At 40.4% G+C, this 23,917-nt stretch overlaps 1 protein-coding gene across 1 annotated transcript in view; it reads right to left on the bottom strand.

Annotated features, from left to right (window-relative positions):
- LOC139007473 (cytosolic beta-glucosidase) overlaps positions 1-23,917 on the bottom strand; it is a 117,815-nt gene that overhangs the window by 49,847 nt on the left and 44,051 nt on the right. The window contains exons 3-4 of the mRNA XM_070410949.1: positions 22,148-22,944; positions 21,286-21,409 (exon numbers count right to left, since the gene is read on the bottom strand). Coding sequence (XP_070267050.1) covers positions 21,286-21,409; positions 22,148-22,944 — 921 coding nt within the window. The remainder of the gene's footprint in view (positions 1-21,285; positions 21,410-22,147; positions 22,945-23,917) is intronic.

Below are 23,917 nucleotides of genomic sequence, written 5' to 3' on the forward strand. Positions count from 1 at the left end.
CCCCCCCCCCCCAAGAGCACAATTTTTTTGCAACGGGCCTCTAGTATGCTATAACCCTCCATTGTCACAAAAGCAAAGCCACTAGATCCTAAGTATTCCAAAATCTAAAAATAAATGATGATTATATGACATAATAGAGGAGCTATTTATCACTATAATGGCAACCATATTACAATATATAAATGTACCAAATCAGCATGTTATATACCTTAAATTTATAAAATGTTTTATGCCAATTCCCCCCCAATAAATAAATAAATAAATAAATAAATAAATAAATAATTAAAAATGCTAAAAAGCAAAGTCAGAGCTTAAATAAGGAGACAAAAGTAGGGTTTGGCTATGAAGTGGTATTCTATTCTATGTTCTTCCTGCTGGGCATGAGGTTAAGTATTACAAGTAGGTTGGCAGTGTTTTGAGACCTCCTAACTTCAGACAGCTCTAATGTGGAATTGGTAAGAATTACATCAAAGCCTTGGCTAAAACTCCCTGAGATCCACAGAATTTAGGTCTAGAAGTTGATCGTGTGCAGACAGCAGCTGTGCCGTATATCTCTGTAGCCTCGCCTCAGAAGCAAGATCACGGTGGGTACTCAATGAATATTAGGTAGTTGCCTATGCTTGTGAGTGACCCTCCCACATGGCGCAGGCATTCTCTCCACAGTGTCTCTGACAGATGGGCATCCGGCATCTGCTTCCACACCATCTATTGACAGGTACCTAATGATCTCCTGAGGACATTCATTCCCTGACTCAGGCCCACTGATTGTTAGAAAGCTGTCTTCTGTTGAACTGAAACTTGCTTTCATGTAATGAGCCCCCACTGGCCTGAGTTCTGCCCTCTCCAACAACACAAAATGAGTCTTTTTAGCCTCCCACCTGACAGTTCTTTAACAATTTTAACCAAAAAACAATGAAGAGGGCTGTCCCTATTTAAGCTCATCCCAGGCAGTCTTTTCTGAGTACAAATTAAATTGTTAATATTATCGTTAATACTCAGTGGTTCCATGAATGAGAGATCTTATTCCAGATACAAACTGAGAGTTATATGTTGCATCTCATAATTGGGAGATTTGCCACGGTGCAAGCAAGGCAGGTTTTTAAGTGGCTATACATACATGTTTTCCTCCATGGGGCACATTCCACAATGGCTACCAGGCTTCTAGTCTTGACTCCTTCCAAGTTTCATTCCTAAACCAGGAATTTGATCATGCCACTTCCTTATCTAATATTCTTCAATGATTCCCATGATTTCCTTTCAATCAACAAAAAAAAAATTTAGTAAGTTTATATTATGTGCAGGAGCATTCTATGTCCCAAAATGGGCAGGGAGGCATGGTCCCTTCTTTTGTCAAGCATACAGTCAATCTATGCAGATGTGTCAAGGAATGAGTAAACAGCTATGGTCAAAATATAGGTTAACAGCTCAGGGTTAAGAACTAAAAATACAGGTAAACAACTAAAGTTAAAAATATAGGTTGCCCAGACAGCACAGCTCAGTGGTTGAGTGTCAACCTACAAACCAGGAGGCCATGTTTTGATTCCTGGTTTGGGCACATGCCTGGGTTGTGGGCTCAATCCCCAGTGTAGGACATGTGGGAGGCAGCTGATCGATGTTTCTATCTCTCTCCCCCTCTTCCTTCCTCTCTAAAATAAATAAAAATATATACTTTTTTAAAATACAGGTTAAGAAAAAACAGGTAAACACTGATCAGAAATGGAGGCCATATATTAGATCCTCAGTGAAAGCGTCTATGAGGGGGTGAAACTTAAGCTAAGACCTATTTGCTGAAAATGAACCATCACAAAGTAGCAGCAAGCATGTTTTTGCTCTCTCCTAACGAGCTTTATGTCATCTGCAAACTGGAAACCCATTCCTTCAACTCTTCACCCACAATCATTGATTAAACTGTTGCATGTGACAGGGTCAAGAAAAAAAGAAACTTTAGGCACCTAGAGAGTTCCCTGGTAAACTATCTTGTACAACATCTAATTACAAGGGCTTTGCAAAGCAAACATTATGCTTTCAAGATTTCCAAAGCAGGGCCGATTTATCCCTTATTAAACTCCTGTAAACAATAGAGGGTACACCGCACTTCATGTCTCTGGGTTGTTTTCATCTCCAGGCAAAGCCACCTAGTGAGGACCAAAGGAACTTTAGATGAATACACTTCTATGTATTGATACTTGTAGCACCAGCTACAGTGGGAGGCTCACAGCTTGGTTCCTCAGCTCAATACAATTCAAGCTTCCTTTCCCAGAGCAAGGGCACAATTTGTCCTTCCTTAGTAGCATGCTGTTGAGTTAGTACATGAAGCCCAGCAGAAATCTATACTGTATGTGTGTGTATACACAGGGGCTTGAGGACAATATTCTGGAAAGGGGGAAGTGGATGGGTAATACCCTCTTCCATCTCCACTTGACCTTGCCACTGGTCCTCTGTGATCTGGAGAAAACAAACGCCTTGTACATCTTTCTTGTGTTCTCCATTGATAACATGTCTCTAAAGAAAGTACAGTTTTTCCCAGTCGCATGTAAATACTAAGCACACCTATTTTATTTAGATTACAGTTGCTGACCTGTTAAAACCCACTAATTCACCCAACTCTCTAACATGCCCTGCATCAAGGACTTGAGCTTAGTATTACACAGGTTTACCTTGCACATGGAGGACATACTTGACATAAGGTCACTGTAGATTTCTTTAGTCATTGTGACCAATTTCCAAAAATTATGAAGTGTTTTGAGGAATGGGAGCCTCATTCTAAATGGTACAAAGGCAACATGGGGCTAGCTGTAGGGCAGCTTCAGGAACTCTCATGTATGAAATGCCTTTCAACCATATGAGCTCCTCAAGGTTATTCAATGCAGCACTGTTTGTAAAAGTGAAAAAAATAGCCATCATTCGGACCCCCAATGCCCACAGCATAAGAATCCTATATAATAAAGAGGAAATATGCACATTGACCATCACTCCAACACACAAGATGGCCGCCCCCATGTGGACACAAGATGGCCATCAGGGGAGGACAGTTAGGGGCAACCAGGCCAGCAGGGGAGGGCAGTTAAGGGCAATCGGGCTGGCAGATGAGCAGTTAGGCATCAATCAGGCTGGCAGGGGAGTGGTTAGGGGATGATCAGGCTGGCAGGCAGGCGAGCAGTTGGGAGCCAGCAGTCCTGGATTGTGAGAGCGATGTCCGACATCCCTCAAGGGGTCCCAGATTGGAGAGGATGCAGGCTGGGCCAAGGGACACCCCCTCCCCCATGCACAAATTTCGTGCACAGGGCCTCTAGTGGGTAAATAAGTAGAGTCTGTTTATATATCAAAATTCCAGAGATCCATTAAAAAGAGTGACTTAAAGCTAAAAGTATGTTGAAAACAGATATATATAGTGCAACATCATTTATATAAATAGTAAAATACACAATAAATATACAAACTGGTGATGGGCACATGCATTTGTAAGAAGATATATATCTGTGGTAGGTAGATACTCACCAACTTCAGGGTCATGGTTATCCCAGGTGAGGGAAGGACATTTGGGAAGGGTACAATGTGGTTTCACCTGGATGAATAGTATTTTTTTCTTTTGTAAATGTAAAATATATGTGGCAAAATATTACCATTTATTAAATCGGGATCACAATTATATGGATCCCTATATTTCCTATGTGTTGTGATAACTTTTCTTAAGTAAAAGAAAAAGGAAGTTAAACTTCATTTCCCCAAAGGAGCCACTATGTTTCTTCCCTTCTGATAATGAGATCCCCATTATCCAGTGCCTTTCCGAATCATTTTTGGAGCAACAGAGTTTTCATTTCAAATGAACATTTTTTTATAGCTTCCTAATGTATACAACCAGTAAACGCTGAGGTGCCCTGGAGCCCTGCTCTCTCACCTTCTCTCTATGCAACCTAACAGTGTCCCCAAAGATATCTCCATGGAACCCAAGGCTCCACAGAGCGCAATTAGAAAACTACTAATGTAACTAATGGTGATTCCCTTTTGACCTGGAAGCCAGAAAGCTATGAGCCAGTTTTCAAGGTTTATGCCAACATCTATGGTCAAGTCAATTGCATTCTCCTTTTCCCTCCTGTTTGTGGCTTACTACCTGTTATTTCTTTTTATCAAAGGCATGGATATACTAAAATGGCCCATCTTCAAAAATTGGCAAAAATTAATACCTCTAAACAAGTTTAAACTGGAAATTCTTAACTGTCCTCCTTACCATTTTTCTGAATAACAGAGTTCACAGTGCCTGTGTTCCCCCAAAAAAGATTTTTTAAAACAGAAGTATAAAAGAAAGATATTTTTAAATAAACACATCTTCCTTAAATAAAAGGAAAGAAATAAATGACTTAGAGTGAGTGCAATTACATATAAAAAGAGAATCCAGCATTAGGAATGTCAAAAGTTAAAAAATAACTTCCACTTATTGTGGGGTGCATTTCACAATATTTACAAATATCAAATCATTATGTTGTACACCTAAAACTAATATAATATTATATGTCAATTAAACCTCAATAAAAACATTTTTTAATATATTTTATTGATTTTTCGCAGAGAGTAAGGGAGAGGGAGAGGGCTAGAGAGTTAGAAACATCGATGAGAGAGAAACATCTATCAGCTGCCTCCTACACACTCCCTACTGGGGATGTGCCCATAAGCAAGGTACATGCCCTTGACCAGAATCAAACCCGGGACCCTTCAGTCCGCAGGCCGACGCTCTACCCACTGAGCCAAACCGGCCAGGGCTCAATAAAAACTTTTTAAAATAAAGTATAAAAGCCCTGGCCGGTTGGTTGGGCATTGTCCCATGCACATAAATGCTGCCTTGATTCCCAGTCAGAAAACATGCCAGGATTGTGGGCTTGATCCCCAGTAGGGGATGTGCAGGAGGCAGCTGATTGATGTCTCACTTTCACATCAATGTTACTCTCTCTCCCTTCCTCTGTCTCTAAAAATCAATTAAACATATTAAGATAAATAAATAAGTAAAAAAATAAGAAACATTATATAAAATTCTTTCAACTACTGACAAACACAAATATTCAGTATGACATTTCTGTGACTAATAACATACAGGTACAGAAAACCAATAAAGATATTTTAATGTCAATTTTGTAAATGTTCTTAAGTTTTAACATTTTATATTAACATAAATATATTCATTGTGCCAGGTGATCTGATTCTATATTTATAAAAATGTCATATTTGTTTAAAAAGCCTATTAAAGATTGCAATTGGCCATTCTAATCTATGTTTGCAGTTGTCAAATAGGCGTATCTCTACATGAGAAAATATATCTCTACATGAGAAAAATCACTTTGGGGCAAAATTACAGACAATGGCAGTAACAGGAAACTTACTTTATTGACTGAAGGATAGCCACCTAGTGAGTGAAGTCTTAGATACATCACAGTGTTAGAGTAGAATGTTAATTGTTTCTTTCGGGCTGTACACCTATAACCCCCACCCAAGACATCACCAAGAAAGACCTCTACATTGAACAGAATACCCTAGCCAATCCTGCCTTCATACCAGGGTCAAGTGTTGCCGGGTTTGGAGAGTAAAAGGAACTCTTTACCACCTATTTTCCCCTTGGCCTTGCTCTCCCTTTAAAGGAAACAATCAGCCTCCTTCTACCACCACCATTGCACTCACTCCCTTGGGTATGTCAACTGGCATGTGAAAGACATCATGGAAGAGAAGACTATTGGGTTGGAAGGAAAGGATTTAGGGCAAAGTAGGGATTTAAGGAAAGGCAGAATGAGACCAGACAAAGAAGGACTGATGAATGTTATGTCCTATGGTGATCAATTAAACCAATGAAGTCAATCTGCTTGCCCGAAAACATACCTACTAACTGAGGTCACAAAGGGACAATAGTGCTGATAAATTTTTGAAGAGACATTATTTTTAACACAGGTCAGTTGTTAAGCCATATCTTAAAGCAGCCTAGGACATTATTGGGGGAGGGAGAGAAGGAGAAAAACTGTGGTAAATGAAAAGAAGAATCACAAAAAGTGCTAAATAAAGTACAAAAACTTTCATCAAGAAGGTTACATAGCCTAAAAAGCCCAGTGAAGATAAATTTAAAGCAAGACTGGACAAAGGTAAAGACTGATGAAACCTCTAGACAGATTATTAATGTCAGTTGAGATGACCATCTCTAGAAATCCATAGGAACAGAACCAACAACCTTATGAACTAGAAAACATAGTTACTCATCCAAACAAAATCAGATTGGATGACCAGCATTATGACCTTGGGATCAAGAATATGCAAGGAGGATCTTGTGTAAACTCAGACTATTGTCTAAGAACATTTAAATATTAATTCTAGCCCGGCCAGCATGGCTCAGTGGTTGAGCATTGACCTATGAACCATGAGGTCACAGTTCGGTTCCTGGCCAGAGCACATGCCTGGGTTGTGGGCTCAATACCCAGTGGGGAGCATGCAGGAGGCAGCTGATCAATGATTCTCTCTCATCATTGATGTTTCTATCTCTCTCTCCCTCTTCCTCTCTGAAACCAGTAAAAAATATATATTATTTAGAAAAGATTAATTCTAGAATTTCCAGCAGGCAATAGGTTAACACATCAGCTCTGAGAATGGACATAGTACCAGTGTGAAGTGAACCTAACCAGCGAATGCCCAGTTTATCTGCAGGGCAGAATTTCGGGTTCAACAATATTCAATAAACTCTTTATTAGTCAGATAGTCAGGAAGTGAAGTGCTCCAGCTAATCAAATATTTTTTGTTAATTGTTACCACATGCAGAAGGATTACAAATTTTGGAAGAATGAGAATAAATTAAAATACACTTTATACTGAAACTAAATTGATTATAATGTAATCTTCCTCTAATTATTCAGAATGTATTTCAGGGTCATCAAGAGAAGCATAAATTATCAGTGCTTGATGACTGTGCAGGAAGTCACAATTTTTCTAAAATCCTGGCTAATAGATGCTGGGTAACAAAGAATTCACTGCAATACTCATCATTTGGGGGATTTATGTCCTAGGCATTTTGCTAGGATATGAAATATATCATTAATCCTTACCAAAAAACAAAATGTTACAGATGGTGAACTGATATTCATAGAGTTAGAATAAATTGTCTGAGATTACACAACGTGAAAGGGTGTTAGAGCCAGCTTTGGTATGCAGAACTGTCCTAAAAAGAATACTCTCCTTCACTATCTCAAACCAGCAAGTCCTTGTTGTGTAAAAGTATCCATAACATCTGCTAGCTCTCTGAACAAAACTTATGCCCATTCAATGCGTCACGTTGTTTGCTTTTCCAGGAATGCTGAGAGATTTTTCTGAGCCATTCTTCAGATTGTAACATGTATTCATTAGCAATGTATTCAAGGCAAACTTTGGCCATAAACTATTTTTTAATTTTTATTTAAATGAAAGGCTAACAGCTCATTCAAAGGATGAACAACATAGCCTGAACATCTTGGGAAGAAAAAGGTTTTAAGAGACTAAGCCAATAGAGCCTTAGTCCCATAACCAAATGATCTACCCAAAAATGTATATACTTAACATACACTCATTGCTCATATTTTATGTGATGATCGAATTTTTGTGTCTTTCCACTTATTTTAAACTATAAAACATATTTGATTTGACTATTACTTGGGAAAAAGAAACCCTGTTCATTTAAAATTATTGAAGACTTTAGGCTGGTTTTAAATCCATTAAAGAAATGAATTCCACTTAATTCGGAGAGAAAAACGTTATTTCATCAACTGAGGTGAGACATTCCTCCTCCCGTCATCTACTTGTTAGTCCGAACTCCTCAATGGTTTTGTGTGTGTGTGTGTGTGTGTGTGTGTGTGTGTGTGTGTGTGTGTGAATGTATGCATGTTCACAGGCGCACATACTTGTGTAGGTTTTTTCTTTATTGAGAAACTTAAGACTTTGCTACATCAAATAAAACCAATTTCTGAGAAAGGGTGCACATTAAAACCCAAAATAGAAAAAGAAAAGTTAATACTTTCTTGGACACAGCAGAACCAGATAATGTATATATTTTTAAATTTATCTTTATTGTTGAAAGTGTTCCAGATTTTCTCCTTTTCTCCCATTCACCCCTTCCATCCCACTCCCGCCACCTCCCCAGGCCTTTCTTTTAATTGAAAACCTCTAGGTGCTTCATACATGCTCATTATGTCTAGAGAGAAGCTGCCCAGAGGTGGGCACTGTTGCTGCTGCTGCCCCTTAGACAAGGAAAACCCCAACTCCTTAGTGTTTCCATCTGAAACATCTATGGCTTTCTGTTCACCTTCACTCACTAGTACTAATTAAAATTCTTCAAGGTTTAAATGCCTTTTCTTCCTCCACCTATAATGGTTTCACTTATCTCTAAAGAAGCCAGTGATTCCTATAATGGGATTTCACAAACACAAGGGGAAAATGGTTGAACTTTAGAATGGCACAAAATAATCTCAGGCCACGATACTGGTTCATTAGCTAATCTCATTCACACACAGGACACTGCTGTTGCTGAGGTGACCCTATTCAAAGAGACGGGTCTCCTTCCCCCTCCTCTGCTTGTAGCACTTCCAGATAAGCCTTAAGAATTACTTTCTATTGCAAAAGAAACTATTTTCATCTCTAGTACAAGGCTAATATTTTTATTGTATTAAAGAAAATGCTACCTAAACAGTAACATGGGGTAAAAGGAGTCCTGATTGGAGTAAGCTCGGGGCTCAAAATTCGGAATAGAAAAACAGACTGCCCATGTATGAAGTCTCTACACAGAATTATGGTAAGTAGATAATTATGAAAGTGCTACAACTTGATCCTTCCTTCTAATTCAGGATCTCGCTCAGAGACAAAAGTTTCACGCTCAAGTTAAATTTAAAGAAAGTTAAAATTACCATACTGCCTAACTGAATTAAATTATGCTATTATGGCAAAGCTTGAAAATCATACTTAACTGTCTTAAAACTTGATAGATTGGGTGCTGCTTGCTTTGCTCATGTTCTGAAAGGAGAGTTCACCGCTCAAATGTTTGGGACTGAATTGTCCATTCAATTTCCTCTCTGAGATTTTATGCTCTCTACAGTAACTTTGTTAAACTTGAATCTGAGATGGCCCTTCTGACTCTGAACTCTAAGGAATAACTTTCTCAGAGGACAAAAGTGGACTCATTTTCAATATAAGTGAATAGCAGAGGTAAAATCTAGATTGGGAGTAAAAAAAAAACAAACCTAGTACCTGAATCAGTATCAAGAGAAATAGTTCATTGAAGATCAAGGTTTAATTTTATGTCCAGATAAGAAAGTGTTCATATTTAAAATGGAGAAGCTAGATCAGAAGAAAGAAGAAAGTAAAAATAAGACTGTTAATTATAATCTCATACTTAATTTTATAGTCTAAGAAATTATGAAGAGTTCTAATAAAATGCGATTTAAAAAAAATATTTTTATTGATTTCAGAGAGGAAGGGAGAGGGAGAGAGAGTGGTAGAAACATAAATGATGAGAGAGAATCATTGATTGGTTGCCTCCTGCATGTCCCACACTGGGGACGGAGCCCACAACCCAGGCATGTACCCTGACTGGGAATGGGAATGGAACCATGACCTCCTACTTCATAAGTTGATGCTCAACCACTGAGCCACACCATCTGGGCAAAAGTATGATTCTTGATATGCCTAGAAAAGATACTTAGAGGACCACATAATTCTTAAACTGGAAAAATTTCCCTAAGATAGCTAGTTCAACCATTTTATTTTTCAAATAAATAAACTGAGGCACAGATAAACTTTAGAATATACTTTAACTATTGTCACAACAAACCCAATTTTAACATCAAAGGGCTAGAAGTAGCACCCATGCATAATCTCAATGTGTGGAAATTGTTCTCATAATTGTAAAAGCAATCTACCATTTATTTAAAAAAAATTTTTTTTAAAAAGGAAAATGGTGGTATAAACCTAATTATTTCAATGAAATTCCCAGGAATAATCCTGTTTTCCTGCTAATCTAGACTAAATCTCCTAGTCACTCCTTAAACATTAACTGAACAATTACTGAATGATAAGTATATAGCTCAAAACTCCAAAATTTTATCCTAGTCAGAATTTTGTCTTTAAAAAATCCTACATAATAAGAGAAACATGCAAATTAACCATCCCTCTGCTACGCTCAAGCCACGCCCACAAGTCAATCATGAGCAAGTATGCAAATTAACCCAACGAAGATGATGGCGGCCACGGAGCTGGAGCAAGTAGAAGGCTTGGGTTGCTCCTGGCGATGGAGTAAGCCATGCTTCCCGCCTGCCCTGGCTGGCCCTGGGCTATGCTCAAGGCTACAAAGTTTCAATTATAGAAGATAAATAAATCTCAAATACTTGCTTCCAGGCTGTCCTGGCTGAAAAAAAGAAAAAAAGGAGAGTCTGGGAGCTTGGGTCGCCAGGGGGCATGGCCAGCCTGAAAATGGCCTTCAGCCCCTCACCCAGGCTGGCCAGGCACCCCAGTGGGAACCCCCAACCTGAAGGGGGTGTGGTCAGCCTGATAACGGCCCTCAGCCCCTCACCCGGGCTGGACACACCCCCATGGGGTGAGGGTCCCTGCTAGGGGGCTTGACCAGCCTGCAAACAGCCATCAGTCCCTCATCCAGGCTGGCCAGGCACCTCAGTGGGAACACCCAACCTGAAGGGGGTGTGGCCAGCCTGATAACAGTTCTCAGCCCCTCATCCAGGCTGGCCAGGCACCCAAGCAGGACCCCCACCCTGATCCGGGACACCCTTCAGGGAAAACCAGCTGGCCCCTACCCATGCACCAGGCCTCTATCCTATATAATAAAAGAGTAATATGCAAATTGACCCTAACTGCAGAACGATTGGAAATGACTGGTCACTAGTACACACACTGACCACCAGGGGGCAGACACTCAGTGCAGGAGATGCCCCCTGGTGGTCAGTGCACTCCCACAGGGGGAGCTCTGCTCAGCCACAAGCCAGGTTGATGGCTGCCAGCACAGCGGTGGTGGCGGGAGCCTCTCCCGCCTTCTCAGCAGCACTAAGGATGTCTGACTACAGCTTAGGCCTGCTCCCCGCTGGCAAGTGGACATCCAGAGGGATGTCTGACTGCCAGCTTAGGCCTGATCCCCTGGGGGGCGGGCCAAAGCCAGCCAGTGGACATCCCTGAGGGGTCCAGACTGCGAGAGGGCACAGGCTGGGCTGAGGGCCCCCCAACCCGGGGTGCACAAATTTTTGTGCACTGGGCCTCTATTAGTGAATAAAACCTTGATACACACTGTTCCTACCTATGAGTGCCTATACCATTTAATGCTTTCCATTTCCTTCTAGAATGATTTTTCCCTTCCTTTCAAGGATTATAATGGGTATCATCAACAATAATCAAAATACTTCTCAAGTTCTAGATATTCAATTGTCTTATTCAATAAGTACTTAATAGTGACAGGGCTATAGTTGTGCAAGAGGCCCATGAATCAGTTTTGACACCAGTTAATGTTTTTATTCAAAATGTTGCTGATTTTCTTCTACACAATGTCACGATCTTTATTGGAAAAATAATATAGGGCATAATTAACCAGTAATTTACCCAGTAATGAGTCTAGAAATGCTGACAGAAACAATATTTATGTCTCTATAGAGTGACTGATCAGCATAAATAAAGTTGAAGCAATAAACAGGTAAGATAAGAAGACCATACAGAGAAAAGCTATAGATCTGGTGAGATTCACACTGTTTAGGGTTTGATTATCAACACTACAAACCCAGAAAGATATTTTAGTGCACTCAAAATTAATCCTCACTGATGAATTTTCAAGATGATGATTTATAAAACATAATGTCAATATAATAATTTACAATAGGGAATATCCATTTCCAAGCTTTGGAAAACTCAAGTTAAGTTTCCTGAGTAGAGAGACTAACACCTTCCCATCCATATCTCCCTATTCTTTCTATGATCCCACAGCTGTCCAATAGAATCCTTCTTAAAAGAGATATCCAGGAAACCTCTGCTAATCACACTAAGATAAATTCTATTAGTCTTGTTCAAAGCAGTGCTTTCTTTTATTCTCAAGATAACTAAGGGGCCAGGTAGTAAGCAGGTTATTTTGGAAATGAGGATTTAATAGCTAATGTAGGCAGATGTTTGAGGACCACTTCACCTAGGCCTTGGGAAAACCTGATAAGTTCACCTTCTCTCAATTCCAACAGCCCCCACATCACCTGAATATTCTAGCTCTCTCCTGGAACAGGTTTAAAAACATCATTATCTATTCAAAGTCCTCTTTTCATTTTCTTTGAATATATACACAGAAGTGGAATTGTTGGATCCATACTAGTCTTATTTTTAATTTTTTGGAGGAACCTTGATACTTTTTTCCATTGTAGCTGGACCAGTTTACATTCCTACCAACAGTGCACAAGGGTCTCCTTTCTCCAGATCCTTGCCAACACTTATCTTTTGTATTCTTGATGATAACAAAGACATACAAGCACTCCTATGTTTTATGTAGTATCATTCATAATAACCGATATATGGAAACAATCTAAGTGACTATCAACAAATGAATGAATGATTGAAGTTGTGAGAATATATATATATATATATATATATATATAACCTAATAATAGACAAACATGGTAATTGACCATACCTTCACTACGCCTCCAATTGGCTAATCAGCGAGATATGCAAATTAATCCAACTAAGATGGCGGCCAGCAGCCACAGAGCTGTAGCGAGCAGGAGGCTTGCTTGCTTCAGTGATGGAGGAAGCCAAGGTTCCCTACCTGCCGCGGCCCGGCTCTGAGCTCCAAAAGCAACAAAGTTTCAATTATAGAAGGTAAATAAACCCCAGATACCTGCTTTCAGCTGGCCGTGGCCACGGAGCTGGAGCCTTGGGTTGCCCCTGGAAATGGAGGAAGCCAAGCCCTGGCAGCTCTGAGCTCCACTCCAGGCTACAAAGTTTCAATTATAGAAGGTAAATAAATCCCAGAAAAAAAAAAAAAAGGAGAGGCTGGGAGCTTCTGTCGCTGGGGAGGCTTGGCCAGCCTGAAAACGGCCCTCAGCCCTTCACCCAGACTGGCCAGGAACCCCAGTGGGGTTCCCCCACCCTAAAGGTGGTGTGGCAAGCCTGAAAACAGCCATTAGCCCCTCACCCAGGCTGGCCAGGCACCCTAGTGGGGACCCCCACCCTGAAGGGCAAACCAGCCGGCCTCCACCCATGCACCAGGCCTCTATCCTATATAATAAAAGGGTAATATGCAAACTGACCCTAACAGCAGAAAGACTGGGAATGACTGGTCACTATGACACACACTGACCACCAGGGGGCAGACACTCAATGCAGGAGCTGCCCCCTGGTGGTCAGTGCGCTCCCACAGGGGGAGCTCTGCTCAGCCACAAGCCAGGCTGACAGCTGCCAGTACAGCGGTCGGGATGGGAGCCTCTCCTGCCTCCTCAGCAGCACTAAGGATGTCAGACTGCAGCTTAGGCCTGCTCTCCACTGGCAAATGGACATCCCCCGAGGGCTCCTGGGCTGCCAGAGGGATGTCTGATTGCCAGCTTAGGCCCAATTCCCCGGGGAGCGGGCCTAAACCAGCAGGTGGTCATCCCCCGAGGGGTCCCAGACTGCGAGAGGGCACAGGCCAGACTGAGGGACCCCCCCCCCCCCCGATGCACAAATTTTTGCGCACTGGGCCTCTAATATATATATATATATATATATATATATATATATATATATATACACACACACACACACACAATGGAATATTATTCTGCTTTGAGAAAAAGAAGTATTGTCATTTGAGACAACATAATGGGCATTTAGGTCATTATGCTAAGAGAAATAAGTCAGAGAACAACAAATGCTGTATGATATTACTTATATGTGGAGTCTTTAAAAAAAAGCCAAACTCCTAGAAACAGAGTAGAATGGTGGTAACTAGAGGCAGGGGTGGGGTGTAGGGTTGGGGATTAGGGATATGTCATCTAAGCATACAAACCAAGAACTAATAGATCATCAAGTACTAGAGAACTAATGCATACCATGGTGATTACAGTCAACAATACTGTATTCTAAACCTCAAAGTTGCTAAGAGACTAAATCTTAATTGTTCCCACTACAGACAAGAAATGATAATTATGTAATGTGATAAATAGAGGTGCTTGCTAACAGTAGTGTAATAATTATATTGCAATATATAAATAAACATGCACACCTTAAACTTAAAAATGTTACATGTAAATTATATTTAATTTAAAAAATAATTATCAAATTCTTCCTCTTTTTCCCCTTTTTGACAAGATTCCATTGAGTCTACTCTTCATATTGGAAAAGTAGCTTTCCTTCAGATAAACAATACCTCAATTATTTTACAGTCCTCTTTTAAGTTATAAAAACAAAACTGAGGTCTGTTTGCCACTCTGTCACACAAACACTCCTGACAGACTGTCATTAAAAATGGAGGGCACATTTTGAATGATCTGAAATTTTTTAAAATGTTTATAGTCATTGTGCAATTCACTGGGCTTGGGGTGATGGGGGACCTTAAATAATGATCCCCTCAGAGAAGCCCAAAGGAATGTCCATCTGCAGGGGCACAGCTTACGTATTAGAGCACAATGGAAAGAGAAGCTGAAGAATGGTTTCCAATCAGAAAGCACCAGGCAGATTCTCTGACATGTGCAAGAGCTGCTTTTCACATGGGCAACTCCATAAAGCCTGTTCCCAGGAAACCAGGGCACCAGGATCTAGGTTTCTAAGAGGGTGTGCCTGCTAAATGGTCTGTCCCTGATCATATTAATATGCGTCCCACCTGGATGAGCCTGATGAAGCAGCTCAACAACAATGTGTGTGTGTGTGTGTGTGTGTGTTTCTGAGCTTATCTAATCTAATTGTGCTGCACCAATCACCTGATTATAGTACACATCCTCCAAGACCCCTAAATTGATCATTCTGTCCTAGCAGTTGAGAAATGTGCAGAAAAAAACACACATAGAATTTGAGAATTGTAGATGTTGAAAGAATAATTTGCAACACTGAGGTCCAGATCATGTATTTTGGGCAGAGAGAAAAAAACTTAAAGGTATTTAGTAAATATGAAAATAACATTTAAGATTTGAAGGTGTTCAGAGCATACACATACATAAATTCTCTCATTGTATTTTCACAACTGACTTTGGGTTAGGCAGAATAGCAATTAGCATTAGTCCCATTCAGCAGGTGATGGAGTTGACCTTCAGACAGCTGTCATGATAACTTATCCAAAGGCTCACTACTAGAACATGGACTTAGTCCCTGGCTTCACTCTCCAAGTCCTGCATACTTCTTACCCCATCATGCTTCATTTGGGCAATGGAAGGCAAAGGTAAATATGCCTCTGAATGGGAAGTAAAGGAGAAGAAATCAGGAAGGTCATCTGGCATATCTGCTCCAGGTGAGCTCTATAATCGCTGGCTGTCTGAGTTCCTGTGTGATGTGAGTGCGTAGGTTTGTGAAACACAAATATATTGGAAGGTGTTTTTTTCATGACCTCAAATCCCACAATCTGTAAACTAGCACACACTAACAATTCTCGTGCACAGCCTTCGAATCTTATTCTTCCTTTTCTGTTCTGACATTGACTCCTCTTTGCTGGAGGCCACCCATTCCAGCCAGGGGCAACAGTACAAAGTACAGTGGGGCCTTGACTTACGAGTTTAATTCGTTCCGTGACAGAGCTTGTAACTCAAATTACTCGTATGTCAAATCAACAGTGAACGAGTGAGACACGTGATGCTGGGCTGATGTTGTGGCATTCACTGTGACATTCACTGCGCCAACTAGAGGTGGGGTATCTGAAGCTGGCTCGTAACCCGAATTTTAGCTCGCAACTCAAAGCAAAAAATCGGCTGAGAGATGGCTCATATCTCAAAAAACTCGTTAGTCGGGACACTCGTAAGTTAAGGCCCCACTGTAACTCCAACATCCCCCTCCACGTACCCTAAGCTGCAAGCATCCATGAGCTATGAGATGAACTGCTTCACAGAGGCTAAGCTGACAAAGATGTACTTTGAGAAGCAATAAAACAATAAGTATAGAGTGGGCATCAATATTCAGGTACTTGGGTCTCTATTCTGAGCTTGCAATGGATTTTTAATTGGTTGGTTTTTCTAAAAGGTCAATGCATTAACCTTTGAGATCTTCCCTTAATTCTCAGAATTCTTACATGCACATTTAGAAAAACACGGGTGTTTAACACATTTTGTCCAGTTAAGTGGGCCTCTGTGATCTGAAATTGACATAGGCAGGTGGCTGCCAGGTCTGCACTACGTTGGGAAATGGATGGATTTCTCCGTTACCCCTCTCCATGGGAAGGAGAAGTGGAAAGGGGAGGAGAACGCTGACAGACAACAGCAGGGTGAGTCTGTGCTCAGCATCTTGTCCTGGTGGTATACCCAAGCTGCAAGATTTATAGCCTTCTTGTTGCCATGCATCAGCTTCAACACTTCCAGTGAAGTCTTCAATAACTTTGATGACATCTTGCTGAGGGGTTTTGTCATTAAAAGCCGAAAGCTGGTCATTAACAAACCTTCTCTGCAGTCATCTACCGCTGTGCTAAGTCAGGCGCGGATCCGACTGGAAAGTTGGGCTTGCTCACAAACTTTCCAGAAGGCTGCTTTTTTTTTCCCCTGTGGGGGCTATATTTCTTTAGGGAAAGAAAATACAGTTCCCAATCATTTAATCATTTATTTCTCATTATCCATTGACTAACTCTTCTCAGATAGACACAACCAAATTCAACAAGCATGTGGAGAACACCTACCATCTGACAGAAATGATGCTCAGGACTGAACATAGAATTATGAAAATGACACGGCTCCAACTCCAAGAGGGTTTATAGGGCACCTCCCAAAACACAAACAAAAACAACAATAAAACCTTAATCTTGCCTAATGTGCCAGACTCTGTGTTTAGGCTTTATAAGCATTATCTTATTCCCTTTTTTTGCCACTCTTTAGAAGGTGGATGGACTTCTTATCCCCATTTTAAAGATTAGATGGCTGAAGTGTTGTCTGGTAAAGAATTTTGCCAAAACTATTGAGCTCATAATAGGCAAAACAGATTCTAAACCCATGTCTTGCCTGACTTGAAGAACCAAGTTCATGTATTCCAAACAGCAGGATTAGGCCAGGCAGAAGGCAGAGACTGTGGCATTCCAAGGTGAGGAAAGCTCATGAGCCAAGAGAAAAGCAGGTGGCCGCTAGGGAGGTGTGAGGCAGGCTGAACACAGGCTTGAATCCCCTTGGGGAGAATTTGGTCTTGCCGGTGTATTGCCCATTGGGAATAACCTTCATCCACTTCTTGCCTCCCCATAACACTCAGATTAGTAAGGTACCCATTTTCATGTGTGTACATATGGACTTACACCTGCTGCTTGCTCTAGACCAGCAAGGACTGGTGTATATTAAGGAGAGAATGAAGATTCCTATGATGTGAGAAAACTTAAACTCTCTGAAGATCACTGTTGCCTGAACTTCCACGGAAATTCACGTGGCAGAGCCATCCAGCTACCCAGGTGCCTGACAGTTGTTTCTGCTGTCAATGACGTGACTGTCACCTAATCTGGCGACCTCTCTGATGGAAATAATGAAGGAAGGGAGGTGGTTGCTGCTTCCTCCTCCACAGGACTCAACCATCAATGTTACAACACTCATTCAGAGCTTCCCCAGAAAGAATGACAGAGAAACATGCCGACAGGAGGAATATTCTGCAGTAACTTTTAGAGACTTGGTGGTGGGGTGAGTTAAAAAAAAATGTCTTAGAATGACATTTTTAAAATAACGAGGTGATAAATATATTCTTAAGAGTGCACATTTTGTAAAAATAATTATTACCATTGGTAGAGGGCCTACAATGTGTCAGGCAATTGCTAGGGGGAGGTTCCACAATAGCTCATTAAATGAAGCCTTTACAACTACCACACCAGGGGAAGTGTTATCCCATTTTTATAGATGAACTAAGAGTTTGGGAGGGTGAACCATTTGCCTAATGCCTCTCATTGAATATTTAGCAGAGCTGGAATGCAAGCCTACTCGTGTGTTATTTCAAGTTTTTGGTGTCTTCACTGTTTTGCTTTACTCTTATCTATATCTACACTAATTAAAACACAGCCTATTTAAAGGCATTTAAATAATGTAACAATTAAAAAGACATTAGCTGACTTCCTTTCCTCCCCTCTGTGAAATGACATTTTACTCTTTTCTTTTCCCGAAAGGAGACAGAAGCATTATCTTACTTTTTACTCCCCAATTAACTGCTGGGGATTTTACCTGAAGAGATCAGTAAGACCTCTAAGCGGATGCCATTGATCCAACTATAGTGTCGTTATGTGCCTGTCCATATGCGTGATGTTGAAGAGAAGGATTTGTTCATGGAAATCACAAAGCCATCATCCATCTGACTCCCTGGGTTCTGGTGGGCTCTCACCTGCAGCAATTCCCAGGAATGTCTTCGTTGGCCTGTTATTATTTTGAGTTGCTGATGGTGTGCTTTTTACTAAGAAAGTACTCAGCAATCAAGATCATCAGTGCTACCTCCGAGGAATCTCTGGAATTCCATTAGTAAGCACAGCTCTACTCCTGTGATAGCAGGCAGGATAGGGGATGTCTGAGCTCTGTCCAAGGTCACAGGACCTGACAGCTCATGTAGAGGCAACATGAAACACTCTCAAAGACTCCACGTCAGCAAAGAGTGCCAAAGATGAGCAAAAGGTTCTGTGTGGTGGGACAACAAGCTCTCTGAGTCAGAAAGCAGACCTTACCAAACACCTAACTAGTAGCAGTACTACTAATAATAATGCTCACATCCTACCTTCTTCCAGCAAAAATTACCTGGTAACTTTGTGATCTTGAGCAAATGACTTAGCCTTTTTGAAACTCAGTTTTCTCATCTGTAAAGTAGGAGCAGTGACCTCGCATAACTTTTGAAAAGGAAATGAGATGGAGTCAATTAAGACTCATTTTGTTCCAAGTGAAAGAAACCCAGTCAGAATCAGGTGAAGCAGAAAGAGCACATAATTAAAAATAAAAGTAATGTACCTCAGGAACATATACACAGCTGGGTTGAGGAAACACTGGAACTAGAGGCCCAAGTGCCATCATGAATTTCTCTTCATTTTCTGTGGCCACTTCCCCTGAGGCATCTGCAGCCCTTCCCATTGCTCATAAACTGAAGAGGCAGGACATGGCCACCAATGGCCTCCAATGTTACATCCCCCACCAACTCAAGTGAAAAAACAAGCAAACTGATTGGTCCAAGGGAAGAAATGGGATTGGCCCAGCTCATGCCATGTGCCCAAATCTAGACCAATCAATTATCTGCTGACAAGGAGCAGTATTTTATTCTACTTACATGGCTGTCCCTATGGGTAAGCCTGAGGATGGGGAAGGTGGGTATTTCATAGAAGAAAGAGGATTAGTTACAAGAAAAGAGTTTTGTGACATATGAAATAATTGGTGTCCACTGCAACAATATACGAAAAATAGCTATTACTACACCCAGTCCAGAATATATACAAATATGTATGAGTTTACTGTCAATATGTAGAATTCTGTACTTTTTGAAAGTAATATTTTTAAAAAGCAAATAAATACAGCATTATGTGTTAATTACGATGAATATTGACCATCTAATGTTGAAAATAAGAGAACATAGATGCTCTGAACTATCAATGTTTTGAGTGCACAGTACTTTGTCCATCAATTTAAACAAAATATAAAATCAACAAGTTGAAAACAGAAGTTTGTTCCCTAACGCTATTCCATTCTCCTGTCCTTCAGAAACCCAACTCACATTTTCCACTCTTGCTTTCAATTTTCAATTATTTTTGGTCTTCATTTGTTTTAATTTTGGGGTTTCACCACTGAGATTTTATCAGATATCAGGGACTGTGTAAAGTACCCAACACTATTTTAAAGAGCAATTGAAAGACCTTACATGGTTAGCACTAAACATCTAAGCTGGAGATGAAAACCGCCAATTCCTGTTTTTCCCTCTTTCCCAAAAACACACAGAACAATTTTGGACAAGTCATTTGTGGCCCCTGCATCACCCATAAATCTGCCTGGTAGTAACTAGCCTACTTGTCTCTCAGGATGAAGCTGGGAACATCAATGGATTAAGTATAAATGGGCCCATTTACAGGGAAAAGTAGGAAGAAGAAAAAAAAAATGAGAGATTCCCCTTTCTGATCAGAATGTGAATCCCCACCTAGAGGAAGAATATGTTTTCTGTGTAAGACAAATAGATTAGATTGCTTGGGTTAAATTGTAGGAATCCAATTGCACTCTGCCAATAAAGTCCAGACCTGAGTGAGGGACCAAGTCAACATATTTTAGGTTTTAGAAAGAAAGCAGTTTGTGTTACTTTCCAGAATTCCTTCTGGCTGCTTCCAGTATATTACTAATTAATTTTTGAAAGAATCATTTCAGGACTTTTCAAATAGAATGATGAGAGAGAAGGAATGCCTAACATACTAAAAGAAAAAAAAGATATTGAATGTCTCATCTTGCATTGGATTTTGTTGCTATGATACAATTCCTCTATAGGGAAGAGAAATTAAATTTATAAAGCAATAGTGTTCCAAATGGTAGCTAAAAGGGTGTGGGATCACAGTTTAGAAATGTGTGTTATCAGTTAAAGATTACTACTTTACATTTGTTTTCAAATATGAAAAGAATTCCATGAGGGAAAGAAGTTACAGAATAATAATATTGTCTAGAAACAAATATCACAAAATCTACAGGACAAAAAAGAGTCCCTAACTGGGCTACTTGGTGACAGCTTAAATGAAACATGTTGATTGAAGTCTCATGCCACTTTAAAATGTATTACACAAATGCTTAATTTTTTTTTCCTTTAAAAATTCTATCAGTTCATTTCTTGGTAGGTAGGATATTAAAATATGCAAATAAGCATGCTCTAGTTGGTCAATGCTAATCTTTTTGTAATAACTAATGTTCTCTCCCAACTGCCACCACTCCTCCTATTCATGTCACCTTCACCCAGGAGTCACAAAATGCTGAAGACAGTCGCTTTTTACTTGATTAAATTTTAGGAGGTTGAAGCTAGGCCAAAATCCTCACCCTACTCTTTCCTAAATACTTTTTCTCCTCTCTCTTAATTACACGGCTTTCCACTGATTTACATGAATTTCAGCTTTCAACATCATTGGTCTTTGCTGAATGCAAATAGGCACATAAGTTTGCACAATTGATCTTTCATCATTTCAAATGGTACCTTTGAACAGTTCTTGAAATGTCTGTCTGAAAAACTCCCAGCGTTGAGTGTCATCAAGAGATGTGGGGTCACCCTGGGGAAACCCATTCTCGGTGATGTAAATTACAGGGTTATTATACGTATCCTGGAACAAGAGAGCAGAAGTTTTATTCCAAACAGATGTAGAAAAAAAATGGCTCATAAAGTCAGGTGCATTATCCTCTATCTTCTCCAAGCTCCAGCCCCAAACTAGTTTTCAGCAAATTGCACTGACCCTATTAACTTAATTTTCCACGCACTGATCTTTTATGACTAACAATGGGAAAGCAAAACTGTGCAAATGTGCATGAAGACAGTCAAATGACTCCTGTTATAATGGGAAGACAGAAATATCTTTCTGCCATCAGCATCTGCTGACTGTCACTGCTCCTTAACCCTTTGGTCCCAGCAACAGCTACACTCTTTATCCCCCCTACACAGAGAAGGGGCCCAGAAAACTGATAAGTTGACATTTTAATTTCAGCTACCTGGATGCCATCCAGCAAAACAGAGACCCAAAAAGGATCCAGCTATTTCAACCATTAGAATGCCTTTTAATAATTACAGCCAGGACGCCAGCCTGAAAACATTATCCAAGCTATTCCTATGGCCACAGGTGACTTAGCAAAGTTAGCGAGTCCTAACTTTGACCATGGTTTTGAAGCCCTTTATCAGCCAGTTACCCCTCGCCAGTTTATTTCCTAATCTTCTCTTTCCAGGCCAATGAGTGTATATGCTATTGCCTACAATCATTCTTTTTCAGGTACATATACACATATACATAGGCCTGACTTCCCATCTTCACATATTTGGGTGTTCATGGACACAAACAATATGCATTTACCTTAATGTATTTCAGTAGTTTTCGTATTCCCCACGGCACCACATAGACCCAATCCACATTTATCCAAGTTGGGTCTGGAAAAATGTCTATCTCCACATCCCGGAGAACACCCTGTTCTCCTTTATCGTTCTCCCGGTACTTGACTAGGCGACTGGAATAATATTGCACGGCAAAAAAATCAGCTGTGCCTTTGATCATCCTCTTCTCTTCTTCTGTAAATTCTGGAAGCCTTGATGATGGATAGCCTTGCTTTTTACTCATGGAGGCGATCTGGGACTTGACAACTTCTGGATAATCACCATCAATAAAAATGGGTTTCGCAAAGAAATCCAAGTGGAAAGCCAAGGCTCTTTTAGCAGCTTCCTGGTCAGACACTGAGTTGGGATCTGCCGGTTCCACCCAGCCACAGAACAATGATAGGGACACCAGACCCTTCTGCTCTTTTCGGAATAAGGAATCATAGCTGTGCCAGGCTCTGGCATGGGCCTTAATCAAATTATGAACTGCCTTATAGCCTCCAGTTCCCAGGTGAGGTACACCAGGAGGAAATGCACCCAAATCATATGCCAGCAGGGCAAACATATTAGGCTCATTTATGGTGATCCACTGCTTGACTCGATCCCCAAACATCTTAAAACAAAACCGGGCATATTCATCAAAAGATTCGATGATTGTGTCTGACAACCAACCTCCCTGGTCTTCTAATGTCTGCGGCAAATCAAAGTGGTAGAGAGTCACTATGGGCGTAATCCGATTTGCTAACAAATCATCAATCATCTTGTTGTAATAGTCAATTCCTAGGAAAAAAAGAAGATATATAAGAAGAAAAGTTATTTTTAGTATGTTGGCAATAACTTTTAAGAGAGAGATGATCAGGAATATTTTCTAAATAATTTTTGTTCAAAATAAGGTTTATTACTTCCTACATATAATCAATTAAAGGCTGAGAGGAACCAGGAAGAATTCCAAGGAAGACTGGCCTGGCCAATTAGGGAGTGGGAGAGTAATGGGGTGACATGATTGTGGAAGATGTGTGTTCTGAATGGGATACATTTGGGAAAGTTGCTATCACATAAAATAGACAAAGTTTTTGCTACAGACTTAAGATGTTTATTTTTTATATGTAAGATTTGCCTTTTAACTGCACTGGAATACAAACCCCCTGTTAGCAAAAACTTTGTCTATTTTACCTTTGGATTCCCCAAATCCTGGCATAATACTGGAAATTTGGTAGATATATTCAATAAATATTTGAGTGAATGAGTAAATCTCAATAGTAATCAATATAAAGTAAAAGAATTTAACCAGGTAACTGCCTTAGTGCTTCTCCAGAACCATTAGTCTCAAAAGTCTAAGAAGAAAAGCGCACTGTGCATGAACAAAGGCTCAGCACCTGTCCCAGAATGTGGCGTATAGGACAGTTAGGACCTTAAGGAATGCTAGGTTGGGGTGTCTGCTCTAAAATTATGTCAGGAATGCTAGGTTGGGGTGTCTGCTCTAAAATTATGTCATAGTCCTTAGGAATACACACCACCCCTGGCTCTGGCTTTCTGCTGACTCTCCAGTGTGGTATGTGATGAAAGCGAGCTTGCAGAATTGTGGCAGAGCTCAGAGGTGTTATTAAGTCAGAGATGCTCAGAAACCAATGCCAAGATGATGTCAGGTCCAAACTGATGATGACTCTTAACTTGAAAAGACTATAGGAAGAGAGGCTGATGATAGTACTTTGTGTGATTTTAGTATAAGAGTAAGGAAGTAGCCTACACTGAG

This window comes from Myotis yumanensis, unplaced genomic scaffold (assembly GCF_028538775.1).
Source record: "Myotis yumanensis isolate MYYU_CA2020_CCGP unplaced genomic scaffold, mMyoYum1.0.hap1 SCAF_1, whole genome shotgun sequence".
In the NCBI taxonomy this organism is placed as follows: domain Eukaryota; kingdom Metazoa; phylum Chordata; class Mammalia; order Chiroptera; family Vespertilionidae; genus Myotis; species Myotis yumanensis.